We start from the raw sequence: 17530 nt of genomic DNA, 5'->3' as shown, positions 1-17530 counted from the left end.
TAAAGATGGCAGGGCATGCGCTGGTAACGTCAAGGCTGGGCTTCTGCAATGCATGGCACATTGAGCTACTACCTCTGTGCTGAGTTCAGAAATCTCAGCTAGTTCAAAACAGGTTGATTACTGGGACATCCAGGAGTAATTGCATTGCACCAGTATTAAAATACTCCACTGGCTGCCAGTTAGTTTCTGGGCAAAGTACAAAGTGTTAGTTATGGCCTTTAAAGCATTCCCTCCTCCCCATAAGCTCAGGTCCTTGGCCAGACGGCTTTTTCTTCAGTCGCCCCAAAACTGTGGAATGACCCCTGGAACAGAGTCGACAGCCGCATGCGCCGTCTGCATTTAACAGAGCATCAAAGTTCAGTGTCCTCTGGCAGATGTTTAAACTGTGAATTGTAAATGGTTCATTTTAAATGTGGATTGTTTTAATATGTGTCTATCTTCCTTTTAAATGATGTGTTTTTAACTGATGTTGTTAAACTGTTGTTGTTCCCCAGCTCGCTCCATGAAGAGTAGCGGGTAAGAAATTACTACTACTACTACTATGAGTAGTGGTTTAGCAAACAGGGTTTGTTTAGCCTGGAGAAGGTTAAGAGGCGAAATAATTGCCATGTTTCAAAGTGCCGTGTGGAGGATGGAGCAAGCTTCTTTTCTGCAGCTCCAGAGAATGGGATCCAGACCAAGGGACCCAGGAGAAGCGTGTCCACCTAAAGTTACATTGGGAAGAGCTTCCTGAGGGCAAGAGCTGTTTTGCTCCTCCGGAGGCCATCTGTCCCAGGGAGGGCTTGGGCTGCGTCTTCCTTTATGGCTGGGTGGCCCTTTGGGGTCTCTTCCAACTCCAGGATCCTGCGAAGGTAGTTCTGAAGGGAAACATGCAAAGGCACCATTCCTGGACCTTGTGGGGGCTGTTTACGTGAAACCCAGGCTTCAGCCAGGCCTCTGGCGAGGCAAGAAAGCTCCCTGGACTCAAGAGAGAGACTGCAGCTCCCATCAGTCCTCCCCAGCCTGGCCAACGGCAAAGGATGCTGGGAGTTGTAGTCCGACGGAGAGCAGCGCTTCGCCATGATTGTTATCCTTCGTTTCTCTTTCTTTGTTGCTCGTTATATTTTATGTTATTTAAATGTCTGGATTGTGTTTTAACTGTTTCTGAGGAACCTGCGCCGAAGGCGGGCCTCTTTTGTTCTGCGCAGCGCTTTCCCTCAGAGGCAGCAGGCGCCCGAAGCCGCTTCGGAAGCGTTGTCTGCCAGCGGTGCCCGGATGTTCTCGCCTGACGGGGAGGTTTTCATTATTTGCGACACCCATGATGCACCGCGGCGGCGACGAAGGTTTCCCTCCCTCCCATCCTCATCACTATCATCACCCCGGTGCGTTGTGGGAGCCGTAGTTCCGGCGCGCCACCCTGAACGCCTCAGAACGCTCCCCGGCCATTCCTCGGTGGACTACACTTCCCGCCGTCCCCCGCGGCGCGTTCGCTTTCCCAACGGCCCCACCCTTTTTCCGTTGAGAGAGCGCGCGCGCCTCGCCTTGCTTTGCCTTGAGGCGTCGGATGGCATTATATCCCTCTTGGGCCACCGTCGGGGCCTAGCGCCGCCTCCTCCTCCCCTCGCGGCCTCTTCTTCTTGGCCTTCTTTCTCCTCCTCAGCGCTGCGCTGCGCTGCGCTTCCTTCCTTCCGTTTTCCTTTTCCCGCCCATCGCTCCGAAGACCTTTGACCTCCCCTCCTTCCTTCCTTCCTCCGTTGTTATGCTGGGCCTGAGGAGGAGCCGAGCAGGCCGCGGCCGCATTCCTTAGCCCTCCCTTCTCCTCTCCCCCGACGCCGCCTCCTTTCGCGTTTCGTTGCCTCTTTTTGTCCCCTCGGGCTTCCGCTCCCTTTTCTTTCCCTCCGCCTCCGCCGTCGAGGCCCCGATAACGGTCGCTTCCCCTCCGCTCTCCCTCCTCCTCCTCGGCCTCCTTTCGCACAAACACCACTCGCGCTTGTTTGCCCCTCTTTCCCTCCCTCCAGAAGACCCGCTCCCGGCCTGAGTCCGCGCCGAGAAGAAGATGAGGAGACGAAGCAGAGGAGGAAGAAGGAGCGCACGTGGGCCGAGGCCGCCAGGATGGTGAGAGGGAGAGGCCCCGGGGATGGGAGGGGAGGGGAGGGGAGGGGAGGGAGGGGGTTGTGGTGGAGTCTGATAATAAGAAATAATAATAAACCAAACACAACAACAGATATGTGTTTGTATCCGCCTCTCCCGGGCAACAACAAAGGAATACAATACACAACATTAAAAGCAAGGAGCCCCACCAGACCCCCCCCCGAGGGCCAGGGCCTCTGGCGCCTTCTCTACAAACAACAGGCAGTTTGCAGCATTGTAACAGACAAAATGGATTCAAACAACACACAGCACTCTGCATACCAACTATGTTTAATGCAAAGAGTAGACAATACATTGTATGCAAACAATTGGCAGAGTGTTGCAATGTGACAACAACATATACACTACACTTATTACTACTACTATGCATTTCTATCCCACTCTCTGTCAGAGCGAGGCAGCTTACATAAAGGCAAAATGGCAACACATAACATATAAAATAAAACCATTATCTTTCCCCCAAACAACATTAAAATCCCAAACAACAGTGAAGTGACATCCAATCAGCATACAATAACACCCCCGAGTGCAGTATGTTGTGGTACGAACAATAGACATTGCTGTAAGTGCAATATGCTGTCTACAACAGTGCACATATGTTGTGCATGATGTACAAAGTCGGAATGTAACAGTGTCTGCATACAACAATGTTAGTCTGATATCAAACAATAGACAGTATGTGTCATACTAACAGCGCCAGTGCGCAGACAACACTCATTGTACCCCACTCCCCTTCATGCCAGCTTTCTCGAGAGGCCACAGAGGCTGGGAACGTCAGGAAGAAACTCTTCTAGAGCACAGCCTCATAGTTCTCAACTCCACCGTGTACATGTGTTTGTATACAACAATAGATAATGCGTCACTATGTCGTATACAAGTGGTATACAGATAGAGCATATACATGGATTAAAGGTACAGTTTAATAAAAGAATAATAATAATAAAATTTTATTGTGTATACCCCGCCCTCCTGAAATCAGGGCGGGGAACAGCAAGAAATGACAATATAAATAGTCAAACCATACGTTAAAACACTTCAATAAAAATAATAAAAATTTCATGTCGGCAAAACAATGCGGACTGGGGGGGGGAGAATGAATACTGGTCAGGTAGCTTGTTCGAATAAGTGGGTTTTTAACCCATTCCTAAATTGAGGTAGGGAGTGGCTGAGCACCAGAGCTTGAAGGGCAGCGCGTTCCAGAGTTGGGGGGCGTTAGATGGAGAAGGCCCCCTAAGGTGAATTATATTTACCTCTGAACTCTTAACAAGCTGCCCTGAAGATCGAAGTGCGGGGGCGGATGTACGGAGAGAGGCGGTCCTCCAGGTACCCTGGGCCCAAGCCATTAGGGCTTTATAAGGTAATACCAACACCTTGTATTGCGCCGGAAGCGAATAGGTAGCAATGCAAGTCTTTAAGGACTGGTGTTTATATGACTGGCCCTGGCAGTGCCAGTGACAGAGCGGGCTGCCATATTCTGCACAAGTTGCAGCTTTCCGGGTATGGTACAAAGGTTGCCCCATGTAGAGCGCATTGAAGAAATCCAACCGAGAGGTTACCAGGGCGTGTACAACAGTTTCTAGGTCTCCCTGGCCAAGGTAGGGACGCAGCTGGCGTATCAGCCGAAGCTGATAACAGGTGCTCCTACCGTCGCATCCACCTGAGAAGTAAGATGGAGCGACGAGTCAATAGCACCCCTAGAACTGCGTACTAAGTCTTCACAGGAAGCGTGATTCCGTTCAGACGGGTTTGGAAACCACCGACCATCCCCGGAACCGGGGGAACCTATCCACAGTTACCTCCGTTTGTTTTTTTTTTTCCTCTGATTCAGGCTGAGGTCTGTTGTCCCTCAATTTCCACGCCCATTACTTGAACTCCTAGACAGGGCCACGAGAGGAAAGGACGCCAATCCCCGGTCACTGCAATCAGTCGGAGACATGAGAAGACTATTTGGGGTTGTCCATCAGCGTACTGATAACCCCCGCCCCAGATGTCCCTCCCGGATGAATCTCTCCCAGCCGGTTTTCAATGTAAGATTTGTTTAAAAAGCATGGGAAAGACAGAAATGGCCTCCTTGAGGGCCCCCCCCAGATGTAAGGGCCCTCTCATCGGTGCGCACGTCCCTCCCCCGCTTGCAACCATCTCACCCGGGGGACCTCCAGGAGGAGGTAGGAACGGAACCACTGGACGCAGTGCCCCCGATTCCCACCTCCCGCCAGGCGCCCAGAAGGAATACCATGTCTATGGTTATCGAAAGCCGCTGAGATTTGTTCCCAAGAGGCACTACTAACGGGACACGCCTTTCCCCTGTCCAATGCCCAGAACGGAGATCATCGCCAAGGCCGACCATAGTGTTGCATTTGCTTGGCTTTTTGAACCGCTGGGTGTTGGCGAGGCTGGGCTAGTATGGGGAGCCCCAGCCCAATCGTGCGGCACTGTGGGCCCTCAAACGGCCCAACCTGCCCGATCTTCTGTTTTGTCAGAAATGGCCTCTGAATAATATAATAATAATAAAATAATAAGATAATAATATGGTTATTTCTAGCCCGAACCCCCTTCTGAGAACAATTGGGAGGCCTAACAAAGTTAAGAATACAGCACTGAATAAAATCCCTGGGCCCCCCGTCCCCTTCCTTAAAAAAGTATTAAATCAATGCCAGAATTTAAAACAACAAACAAACAACAACAAGTTAAAAACTGACCAGAAGGTCAACAAAATTCCACTCAGCAAGGAAGCAATGGGGAGCGGCAGTATCTTTTATTCCCCAGGCCATTTTTTCTTGAACCCCGGGTTGTTCTCAATTCTGGGAAGGCCCTTCTGGAAAAGAGATCCGTCTTAACAGCCTTTTTTAAAGCTGTCTAAGGAGTAAGAAACGGATCTCAATCCGGAGGCCAGTTTCCCAACAGTCCCCCCCCTGGGGTGAACCCGATGGTGTAAATGCGCCCCTGTGGTGGGAGGTAAGCCAAGGAGCCGGAGAATGGTTGTTAATGGCCGGAAGTAAAGCCCGTGCGGCCCAAGGAAAGGGTGAAGCGTGAGTTGGGGGGGGGGGGCCGGCGCCGGCAGGGAGGATTGTAAGGGGAGAAAGGCGGTCCCCAGAGAGAGCCCGGTTTGACCCGCAGCCCCATTTTTTAAGGGCCCCCCTTTTAAAAAACCTAAAGGCCACCTTAAGCCAGGGCCGGCCTGTGTGTGGCGGGGGGGCGGCGGGGCGTTTGTGGTGTTGTGTGGGTGTTAAAGTGTCGCGTGTTGTGGGGTAGGTGGAGGAGAAAGGTCGATGGGGGCGGGCGCTAGTGGTTTATGGTACCTGGGTGCTTAATTTTTTATGGAATTGCGTGGCTTCAAGTGTGGGTGGGGAAAACAACTGGACTCCGGGGGAGGGTGCGGATGGGGCGAAGAAACACGCTGGTGAGCAGCTGGATTGTGTGGGTCGCGCCGCGCGAGTGGCCGCCCCCGAGGAAGGGATTGGGGCGGAAAAGCTTTTACCATCAACTAGCAGCCCAACATTGTCAAAAAAGCCTTCCGTCGTGTGGCGGGCGCGCGAGTGTGATGGTTTGTATAGTAGGACCGGGTGAGGGTTAAAAAAAAATGAGGGGGGCGAGGCGCGCTTCGCGAGGTGAGAGTGGGAAGGGAAGCAACGGATAGTCAGGACGCGCTAGAGGGTAGGAGCCTGTGTGCACCCACGGGGCGCTGGTTAAAGCCAGCTGCGGATGGGGGCGAGGGGGGGAGACAATTGAGGTGGGAATGGGTGGTGCTGGGACGCGAGAGCCGCTCTAGGGCCGCTCGAGGAATGTGGGCGTGTCGATCGTGTGGCCCGCGCGGGATGTGAGTCAGGGGGGAACAGATAAGCACACAAAAGATAAAGCCCCCCATGAGGCGTGGCCCCGGGACCGGCGGAGGAAAACGGACAGACCCCGGGGCAAGGAAACGAGACGAGACTGCGTAACCGAGATGTGTAGACGCCCTCATAAGTTAAGAGAGCAAACTGTAGTTGGAGCAAGCAACCGGACAGACAAAAACCAGGAAAAAAAGAACCAAAGACAGAAAAGCCCTGGCCCCCTTCAGCTTGCATTTCCCACGAAACAAAAGGCAGACTCGGGGTGTGAGGCGTTTAACGAGTAACAATGCGGACGGTCTGAAGAAGAAGAATGCATAATGGGTAACCGAGACGATGAAGGAAAGGGGCCAAAAACACAGTCTCGCGAGACTCCGCTCGCTTAAGCAGGCAAGGGCGTGAGAAAGAGGGCGGGCTGGTTTTTGTGGTGGTTTGTGGTGGTGTGGTGGTGTTTTGGGGGTGTGGTGTAGTATTTGGTGGTGAGGATGATGTATATTGAGTAATCAATACAAAGCAAATGGATGTTGTGTTGGGTGGGGGGTGGGTGTGTAAAGATATAATATTATAAGAGTATATAACGGGCCGAAGAGGCCAAAAGCAAGATACCAGCCCCAATAAGAAGCCAAACTTGGTACAACAAGGGTGTTTTGTTAAGACAAACAAATAGGCCAATATGTGTTTAAATGTTAAAATGTGACAAGGGTGGATAGAGACAAGGTAAATAGGGTAAAAATGGGCAAACAAAGATACAAGTAAAAAAAAAAAGATTTGAAAGATAAAAGCCCATAACAATTAATTAATAAGGTTATATAGTGATTAAAAATGACAACCAATAGACCAATAGCCCACTCGGGGGGGGGGTAAACAAGTAAAAGTGAATAATGAACACAAAGGCACAAGACATAACAAGATAAGGGTATAACAAGAAAGTTGGTTAAAATGGCAAAGTTTATCAAGATGCCCGTGTACAGACAACGTTGGGTGTTGGGTTACAAAGCCCCATAAAGACCACCCACTAGAATGGACAAAAGGCCGGTGAAAAAATAACAACATAAGAAACTATAACAATGTCCGTGTTAAATAACAATAATAGGATAAGTATCCTTGTTAATACAAACACCAAGATGTTGATTGTTACATAGGCGAATTAATGAAGTAATAGTGTATCCAAAAAACACGAACACATTAAAATGTAGTATACCAAACCAAATAGAACCACTAATAAATGTGGCCAAAAGAGTTTGTTTTAATAAACAACAATAAGATAAATACGCGAAGGTGGCGCTGATATTGGGTTTAGGTCGTGGGGATCCAAAAATTATATATACACAAACAGGATAAAACAATGGGGGGGGGGGGGGGTGTACATTCAACATGCAAAGGTAAAATAAAAAAATAATATAATTGTGTTTATATATCAATGCAATGGATAAAAAGACACTTTTAACAATAACGCCAGAACACCGTAAATGTTGTAGGCAACAATTAGCGTAGAGAAGGTTGTAACGAAAAGGGCGCCCGGGTATACCAAACATTTAGAGCTGGTAAGGGTTTATGCGGGGGTGTTGTTTTCCAAAAAGAATAACAAGATACAAGTGTAATTACATAACGTTTGTAATTGTAAACACATACAAATTCGGATGCAAAATGATAGTAGTAAAATATGCCAAACAGGGGTAAAATACAAATTGCGAGTATCAAAACGAATGTTAGAAAACCTAAATAAATTGTTACAGTACATTATAAAGATACCAGAAAATTTATATGCTGTTAGTGGCAAAAAGGACAAATAATGTAATCAGAATGTTTGCACACATCAACAATATGCCCAGGGTAATTTGGGTTAAGTAAATTAATGCAAACAAAGTCAAATATTGTAAAAATAAACAAGCCCCCCAAAGATACCTATAAATGTAAATGAAATGTTTTTGTAAAGCCCAAAAGAGAAAGACGAAACACGGTATGGGATGTGAGGGGAAATATAGCCGGAGGAATAGGGGGAAATAGATGTTATTGAATTGTGTATAGACGAGTCTGCGGTGCACTAAGATGGAGAGGAGATGTAACAAGATAGAGTGTGGTTGTAAAAAAAATACAAACCAGTAAAAAACAACCAGGGGTAAAAATAACATACAGCCTGGCCATCCATTTTTTTTTGTGATGAAAATTCTGTTTTTTTCTGGGACCCACCAAACCTTCCCCCTGCAAAAATGGAGGGTCCCCGCACTTATTTCAAACCCCATAGGAAAAGGTGCCTTGAAATGAGTGCGGGTGGCCCGCCAATGGCCAAAATAGCGGAGGTTGCCCCTCCCCCATGTATATAAAGGCAGACGGATCTCAGATCTCCGAGGTTAGGAGGGCGATTGTTATATTTGCATACAATATATGTACATTATAACAAAAGTGTATTGTATACAAATGCCTATTGTTGTTAGGTGTCTTTCAAGTCATTGTCTCTGACTGACGGGATCCTAAATCAGGGGTTTTTTTTTCTTGGCAAAGATTTCTTCAGAGGGGTTTTGTTTTGCCTTTTTTGCCCCTTTGAAAGCTGAGAGTGTGGACTTCCCCATCCAGTGGGTTTGCATGACCATCAGAGAATGCTAAATACTGGTTTCTAGTATGCTTTCCGGGGCTTTTTATAGTGTTCTAGCCCCTTTAACAACCCTGCGAATTGCATCACGTTTTATCGCCCCTTATTGTTACAGTTGGGCCCTTCTTGTCTGCGGGGTTTCCATTTCCAGAAACCCCCCCCCCACCGGGTCAAGAACATGAAAATGAATTTCCAAACAAAGGCCTTCTTTCCCTTTTTTGTTTTTTCTGCAACAGGATAGTATCTGTAAAAGAAAGGGAGTTTTGCTTTGTATGGTGAAAACACACAATCCTCACACTGTTTTGTGCAGCTCCTAGCAATTACCCCCCACCATTGGCTAATGCCCCCCCCCCTAGCTAGGACTGTCCTTCAGGGTTTTTTTCCATTCCAGAAAACCCACCCCCACCCCCCGCAGAAACCACAGTAACCAAGTCCTGTGGTAATTCAGTGGTGGTGCCACACAGTGTGCCAGTTGAAATCAGTGGGTCTTGCCATCTGCAGATGCCTCTAATCTGCAGATGGCAAGCCCACATTGGGGCAGGGTGCCCTGTATTTGGGGGGCTGAGACAAAAAGAGAAGGGTTTTTCTCACTACCACCCTTGTTGGGTTATTTTCTGGAGGCAAAGGGACTTCCCTCCTGTGTCTTTTCTTAGTAGACTACATTAGCCTTCCAGAAAGCACCATGTCACTCCGGAAGAGCAATTAGAAAATACCTGTGGGGCTTTGGTGTGGAATTCAACAATGTATGGAAAATTTTGCCTTAGCATTGGGGATTTAGGAGTTTTCATTCCTTACCCAAGGGAAGAGGAAAGTTTTGCCTGCAAACTTGTGTTGCCCTGTCTTAAAACACTCAATGGAAGGAAAAGACAAAGCCCCTCTGAAGATCTTGCCCAAGAAAACCCCATGAAAAAGAGTCCCGCCTTAGGTCACCATAAGTTGGAAAAGGATTTTTGAAGGCACACCAACCACAACAACACTGAAACCCCTTCTTGGTGGGTGGGGATAAATAAGAATAAAAAATAATAATAATAATAATAAATACTACTAATAATAATTTTTATTTATATTCCTTCCCCGCCTCTCCCAGATGGAAGCCAGGCGGGACTACAGTCAACCTAAAATACATAACAATCAAAGGTTAAAATACATCTTAAAACAAATCAATTAGAATTAAATAACATTAACCCTCGCGAAAATGCCTCTTATGCCTCAGGGAGGTAATAAGAAACGCGATTTGTCTTCTGAAGACCATTCCCACAATTTCAGAGCAGCTACTGTAAAGGCTCTCTAGAAAGTTCGAAAATAAGCCCTGTTGACTGGTAATTCTAAGCACATTTCTTCCCAGTTTATTCTAAGAGTGGTGGGGGCAGATTTGTGTAGGAGGAGAAGCCTTCCCCACAAAGTAATCGGGCCCCAAGCCTGGGGCTTTGAAGGTTAATAACCAAACCTTGTATTGTGCCCCGAAGCCCATTGGCACCAGTGGAGAGATTTTTATAAACAGGTGTTATGTGGTCAAACCTGGACGAACCGGTGACCAATCTGGCGTCGCATTTTGAACCGGTTGAAACTTCCGAACTTGGTACAAGGGTAGCCCCATGTATAAAGAGTAGGCAAGAGTATTTTCCACTTGGAAAATAGTATTCTGTAAAAGTAAAAGGGAGGTTTTGTGCCCTTTGTATTGGTGGAAACCACGGGGTGGTCTTCCACACTGTTTTGGTTTTTTGTGGTAGCTCCCCCCTAACCATCCCCCAACCTGGCCTAGGCCTAGCTAGAACCTGGTTTTTGGAAAAGCTGTAGTCCCCCCAATAATAAATCCCTAATTCCCCACCCTCAACTTTTAGGCAAGCAGGAGAGCGCTGTTGTTGTTGGGTTTTTTAAATAAGGAGATAACAAAAAAAAAGAAAAAAAAAAAAAAAAAAAAAAAAAAAAAAAAAAAAAAAAAAAAAAAAAAAAAAAAAAAAAAAAAAAAAAAAAAAAAAAAAAAAAAAAAAGAAAAAAAAAAAAAAAAAAAAAAAAAAATAATTTAACCCTTCATTTAATGTTTTCTTGGAAAATGAATGTGAACAAAGTGGCAACTCTGGGAAAATGGGGAGGGAAACAACAAGTTTAACTTTCCAAACTACCGGGCGTTGTTTTTGGGAAGTTGTTTTTTACAATCCCTCTCATATAGAAAAAAGCACATTGTGGAAATAGTTTTTGTTTTTTTCCCAAATACTTCAAGGGACTTGGGGTTGAGCAAAATAGCAAAAAAAAAAAAGCAAAATAAGGAACACTTTCCCCGTCCTCCAAGAGTTTGGTTTTAGCCTTGCCATTTTTTGTCTTCACACAATTTTGTTGAAAATGTGTCCCCCCCAAACAGGTTTTGTGATAAGGTTGCTTTGATGGGAAATAGGAAAAGCTATGTTTTTTTTTTTTGCTTTAGAACCTTCCCCCCCTCCAAGTTAAAACAATAAAAAAGAAATTAAGGAAAAACTTTTGTCGTAAAGGGGGAAAGTTTGGCTTGTTTTTTTTTTTTCCCTCAAAGTTTTTTTTTTAATAATATCCCCACACCTCCTTGTCAGTTGCTTCAGAAAAGAGTAGTTGTTTCCCTTTTTCCTTTCCCCGATAGTAAAAAAAAAACCTGTGGTTGTTCCCCCTGGATAGTAAAGCCAATTTGGTAAACGAAAAAAAATATGGGCGAAAAGGAACTCTGTGAGCGAAGTTTTTAAAATGTTACTTTTTCCTACTTAAAAAGCTACGAAACTTTCCGGGTTTGCACATGTCAACTGTTCCCCCAGAGGCCCTCTGTGTTTTTTTTTTTCCCCCAATGTTCTTAATATTCTCAAGTTAGTGGGGAAGGGGGGCGAAAAGCTCTTGAGGCCCCCCCCCTGTTTTTTTCCCATTTTTTAGAGTCAAAGCTTTTTGGCCAGCTGGAACAGCGAACTGTTCTTCCAGAATTTGTTGCCCTTAAGTCCCCTGATTTTTGGGGGGAAAAAGGGTTGGCAGATATTTTTGTTTTTGAAAATGGGAAATTGTTCCTTTATTCTGCCCCAAGAATAACTTCCCCCCATTTGTTAGACTCCCCCCCGACCCCAAACAGCTTGGGTACTCAAAAGGAGGAAACCCTAACTGTCACAGGAAGGAATGAAGAAGAGTGAAAGGAAAAAATAAAGCCAGCAGCTTGGCAAAGCACCTTGTTTGGGTTCCCCCAATCCGCTTTTTGTTTTTTTTGCTGACCTGTGTGGGGGGTAAGCCTGCAGGAATAACCCAAAGTTTTTGAAATTTATAATGCCCCCCTTGACTCTGGTTGGGTTTTTTTTTTAAGCGCGGGGAAAAAAGGCCGAACTTCTTTTTCATGCCAGGAAACAGCAAAAAAATTTTTTTCCCACCATTAATAGAAGGAAGTCCTAAAAAAGAGGGTCCCTCCTTTTTTTTTCATGAGTGCCATATATTGGAAATAAGGTTTTGGGCACCTTTTTTTATTATTGTTGGGTTTGAAGATGGGGTGTTTTTGCTGGCCCCTCCAATTTTGGTGTAAGAAAAAGAATCCTTTTCCCGAATAGGAGAAAACTGTCCTTCCTGTTTTTTTGCCTCAGTAAGATGGTTTTGGTGTAAAAATTTTTTTTTTTTTTTAGAGGGGCTTTTTTTCCCAAGGTTTGGCCCAAAAAAACGGATCAAAATTCAGTTTCTAGATCCTTATTCCATAGTTCCGCTGCCTGTTGGGGGGAAAGAAAGAAGGAAAAAGCTGGTCCACACAGTCGGGTTTGGGAGAGATGAGGGCAGTACGCTTTTTTAGAGACAATTGCAAAAGCATGGAAAAGGTGGTGGTGGGTTTGTTTTTCCATTTTAGGTGGGGAGAGAAAGAAGGCCCTTTTGCTCACCCCTGAAAAAAAAAAGCTGCCCAACAGCTTTAGTAGGCCGTTTTTTTTTGATTGGATTTTATTTTCCTAGTAATCTCCTGCACTAAAATAAGTCTCCCCTTCTAGGGTTAAAAAAATGGGAAAACCAAAGAAAATTGCCCCCAGCTGGCTTTGTCCAGAGCATATAGAAATTGGAAAGTTTTTCCTGGCTGTCGCGGGGGGAGAAGAAAGTTGAAAAAAGCCACCCTTTTCAACCTCCTGGAAAACTAGGGCCATGTTTTACTGTTAATGTTTTTTAGCTAAGAAATTCCTGGGTTTTGTAGTCCTTTACCTTGGGGTTGCCAGGCCCCATTGAAGATATGGCCCCCTTAAAAGTTCATAAATAGGCCATGGGTAATTTTTGCAAGGGCCAGTGGGTGTGAAAAGATGCGCTGCCTTGTTGTTTTTGGGGACCCCTTCCCATTGTTTGGTCCTTGTTCCCTGAGATCATGTAGATCAAGGAAAGTGGGCTTTTTTTTTTCCTCCAGTCCCATTTCCTTGGTTAGTTAGTTTTTTGCAAGTTTTTGAAAAAAAGAGGCCCCCCTCTCCTGGCAATAATGAATTGGGTGGAAATGTAAAATAGATTTATTTTAAGGGGGTTGGCCGGTTGGGGGGGGGGTGCCCCCCCTTGCAGATTTTTCATGGTAATTAATTCAAAGAGAGGCCATGAGAAGAAAAAATGGAAGCAAATCTTTTTGGTTAAAACCTAATTTTTAATGGGGGTAAGAAATTTCCCCCCCATCGTTCAGTGTAAATTAGACTTTTTTCCCCTCTGAAAAAAAAATAAGCAATGCCCCCAAAGGTTGAGGGAAAAATGTGAACGCATTGCCAAAAGGCGTGGTGATCAAGCTTTTTTTTTTGGTTTTTGCAAGACCGTGGGGGGGGGGCTGTTGGCACTTGTTACCCCCCCCTGCCTTTTTTGGAAAGTGCTGCCCTTTTTTTTCCCCAGAGCCGGGGTTTTGTTTGCAGGAAAAGTATGTTTTTGGTTCTTTTTTTCCACTTTTTAAAGAAACCGGTAACCGCTTGGTTGCAAATGGGTGTGTTTGCCGTGGCGATCCCCTCCCTTTGGAAATGAAATCCGGACCCTTTACGGATGTGCCCCTTTGAGTGGGAAATGAAAACTTCGTTGCTAGTGGTTTGTTTTTTCCGGTTTCTGATGAAATCCTGTTTTGCAATAGTTTTTTTTGTTTTTTCTTTTGAAGAACAGACTAACAAAAGGGCCCCTTTGGGTGGGTAAAGGTAAAATGTCCATTCTGTAGAAAGAACAGAAAAAATGTTCCCCAACGTTTTTTGTTTTTTTTTTGCCTTTTGGGGAAATCATTTCCTGATTGCCCCCTTTTCACAACGGAATCCAACATATAAAGAAAAACCCTTCTTTATATAGTGGGGAGTTTTTCTCTGTAAACTTTCCACAGAGAACCTCACAGGGGCCATTCCGCCCATTTTGCGTGTTAAGCACCAACCCTATCAATGTCCCCCCCCTCCCTTAATATCCCTTCCTTGCATATTTCAGAGGTTCAGACAAGGGTGTTGTGTATTTTTGTGGTGGTTGGGGGGTGGAGAGAAGGAAAAGGGGGCCCCTATTTTTTTGTTCCCCGACCTCTCAGTTGCAAATAACCAAGCCTTTTTGTGGCCGCAAAAGGAGAAGTTGTGACACTGTGGGCCGTTGTTTGGTTTTTACCTTGTCTTCATTACGAGTGCCAAAAGTGACCATTTTCCTTGCTTTTGGTTTTGCACGACGTTGTTTTAAGAGTGGGTTTTTGGGAAAAACAGCCCAAGAAAGCCTTTGGTTGTTATCATAAGTTTGTGTGTTTTTTTTTTGGACTGTTCCCCAAAACAACTCAGTGGAATGGAAAGGAAAATAAAGGGCGCCTGCAAAAATTCACAACGGGGCAAAGAAAATAAATCTGGTTTTTTGTTTTTTGACACTGCTTTGAACTGGGCCATAAATATTATAAAATAATAATATAAATTTAATAAATATAATATACTAATAGGATTTAATGTTATGATACCCGCCCCATTCACTGGAAAATACCAAGGCGGTTTTAAACAGAAGGATTAAATAGAAAATGTTTTTGTTTTTTTCCCTCTCAGGCTTGCAGACCTTAAAAAAGAAAACACGACACAAAAAGAAGAAAGGGATGGTGGAAGGGGAAAAAGGGGGATTCAGGTCCCCCCACCCGCAGCAGTTTTTTGTTTTAAGCCCTGGGACCAAGGGGTAAGAATGGAACTGGAAGGGAAAAAGGGGGGGCCCTCATCTTCCCCTTCGGGCTGGCCCCTTGAAGTGAAGCTTGGGCCAGGCCTTAAATTCCTCTCCTCAAAAACCAAATGCCAACAAAGATGGACATTTTTTTTTGAAATGGAAGGGAGGGCCTTTGGCTTAAAGCACCTGGTGGAATTAGGTGGGAGTTTTGTTGTGTGGGGCCCCCCAGAAGTGGAAAGCTTTGCGCCCCTGTTCGCTACAACAAAACAATTCCACCAAGAAATTTCCACAGCAATTTTTTTAGCTTATGGCAAAAGTTTTGTTTGAACAGTGGGGTTGAACTAGAATTATTCCCCCAAACGGTGGGGGGGGGGGGTGGATGCCACCAGGGGTCGCCACTCTTTCCCTGAAAAAATGGGTCTGTGGGTGCCCCCCAGAAGGAGTTTTTTTTTGAAAGAAGGTGGAACTACTGTCCCTTTTTGGTTTTGGTTGTATGAAAGAAACCGCAGCCAGGATGATTTTTGTTTTGGTGGATTTTTACGCAATCATATCTCAATAATAATTATAAGTAATCTGGAAAAAAACCAAAAAAAAAAACAAAAAATTTGAAAAAAAAGACAAATAAGCAATAAATGTTATTAAAATACTAACCGTGAGAGTGAGTTATGATAATAACAGTAAGAAGGAGTCCCTTTAGTTCCCCCTCCCCCAAAAGTGATAATACTCCCCAAAACCCACTGGAATTTGGAGGCCTGTGGGCCATTGGTTTCTACATACATCCCACCCTTTCTTTAGGACTCAAATCACTTTCACGTTTCCAAACCTTTCTTTAGATTCAGGCAGGGAGCCCTAAAAAATTATAAATGTGGCCATCTAAAAAAATGCGGCAAGAAGGGTGGCAAATAAATAATGGAAATGGAAAACAAGCGAAAGTAATTGGGAAATGCAAAAGAATACAAGGCCTTTCTGGTGGCCCCCATGTTAAGACCGCCAAAAATTTGGCACCCTCCCCAATGTGTTTTTTGGCCCCTTTCATGAATCCTTGATACCACAGCCCACACTTACCAGAAAATGTAATACTTTCACTTCCCTAAAAATGGGGGAATTTCCAGTACGTAAAACGTAATGGGGTTTTATTTGGTTTTAATCAGAAGAACCATTTTTTGAATGCCACCTGGCCAGAGGCTGATAAAAAGTTAGCAGAGTTTTGTAAACGAGGGCGCAATTGGTTAAAAAAATTTTTTCCCCCCGTTAACCATGGAATGGATTGGCAAAGAGCGGGACAGTTAGAAGAAAAATGGGTCAAAAAGATTAATAAATTTCCAATAATTGTTGAAATTGGTGGTTGCCTGGGAAGAAAAAGAGTTCTGGAGGTGATGCTGTGGGGCAAGCAAAAAAGGAACAAAGACCCGGTTTGGGTCCCCCCAAAAACAGAATTCAAAGCCCTGAAAATTTTTCCCCAAGGAAAAGGGCAAAGATGAAAAATAAAACTGGAAGGCCCGGTCCCAGCTGTCCCCAATACCTTTGCCAATATCATGAAAGAAAGGCAGGGGAAACCTCAATTGGAAAAGGAAAAAAACAAAGGTTTAGGGAAAGATGGAGGAATAAAGAAACAAGACGACGCCAACATGCCCGGTGACTCCTTTAAGAAGGTTCAAAGCAGGGAAAAAAAAAATGAAATCTGGCCAAAGAAAAATTTTTAGAAGAACAAGTGGGAGAATAGGGGATCCACTTGGAGATTTTCCCTTCCCATCCCTAAACAGGTCCCACCATAAAGTTGGAGAAATCAAACGTGGGAAAGGTGGTTTTTAACAAAAAAGCCAAGAAAGAGAGCCCCCGGAATGGCCAGTTGGGAGGCCACCGGGGGGGGAGGGGGGGCGGGGGGGGGGGGGGGGGGGGGCCCCGGGAGGGGGGGCCCAGCCCCAGGATATTTTGGGGAGAAAACTCGGTTTTCCCCGCTTGGAATGGTTGGTTGTTGTTTGGTGATGCCGATGAATGGTGTGGAGCCACATGCCCCCCCATTAGCATTGGTGGTGGGTGTGTTTGTAAAAAACTGCTTTAGGTAGTGGAAGGTGGGTGGTGTTGGCCTGAAAAATGGGAAAATAACACAGAAGAGGGTTTAACGTTAAGGAAAGAAGAGTTCCCCACCTCAACAATGAGGAGGAACCTTTCCTGAAACAGTAAAGGGCCCGCCACCTAAAAGTAATGGGAAAATGTGCTTTTCCCTTCCAGAAATGTCGTTTTCACCCCTCGTACTGATAGGACCAAACAAGGAAGCAAGAAGAAAAAATTCCTAGAGTTTTTGGGAAGAGGACCACGAGGCCCCCGGACCCCCCATCCAGTCCCCCCCCCCACCCCAACCCGCTGCCAATGCGAAAACTCCTTTTAGTCAGTAACACCCAACAAATTGGCCATCCAGCCCCTGTTTAAAGGACCCCCTTCCAGGAAGGAGGAACTCCAATTGGCTCTCCCTGAGCAAAAAGCAAGCAAAATCTTCCACTGTTTTGAAAAAGCCCCCGTTAACTTGCCAGGACAGATTTCCCCTCCTAATGTTTTAGATGGAAATTCTCTTTTTCCCCCCCTGGAGCGTTTGGCATCCATTTGTCCTACCCGCATTGCTTTAGTCCCCCTCCCTTGGAGCAAGCAAAAATAAGTTTTGCTCCCTCCTCAATAATACACCCTTCAAAATAGTTATAACAGGGATGTCCCAAGAAAAAATCCCACCTCCGTAAAACGTCCGCTTCTCCAAGCTAAAGCAGCCCCCACCTCCCTAGGAGGGTTGGGGGTTTTGTTCCCTCCATAGGGGCCAAATGGGTTTTTCCCAAGACCCCTTTAGGTTTGGCCATGTTTAATCGCCCCGCCTTTGTGGACTGCTCCCCAGTGGTTCCCCCTCACCAAT

The 17530-nt window shown here is 45.5% G+C and overlaps 1 protein-coding gene across 1 annotated transcript in view; it reads left to right on the top strand.

Moving 5' to 3' along the window:
- Positions 1-1994: 1994 nt before the first annotated feature.
- Positions 1995-17530, top strand: part of LOC121928830 (polycomb group protein ASXL1-like) — a 34477-nt gene continuing 18941 nt past the window's right edge. Inside the window, exon 1 of the mRNA XM_042464064.1 lies at positions 1995-2094. Within this exon, the coding sequence (XP_042319998.1) occupies positions 2092-2094 (3 nt within the window). The 5' untranslated portion in view covers positions 1995-2091. The remainder of the gene's footprint in view (positions 2095-17530) is intronic.

This window comes from Sceloporus undulatus, chromosome 4 (assembly GCF_019175285.1).
Source record: "Sceloporus undulatus isolate JIND9_A2432 ecotype Alabama chromosome 4, SceUnd_v1.1, whole genome shotgun sequence".
Taxonomy (NCBI): domain Eukaryota; kingdom Metazoa; phylum Chordata; class Lepidosauria; order Squamata; family Phrynosomatidae; genus Sceloporus; species Sceloporus undulatus.
Note: the sequence above shows the minus strand (reverse complement) of the source record. Positions and strands in the feature narration are given on the sequence as shown.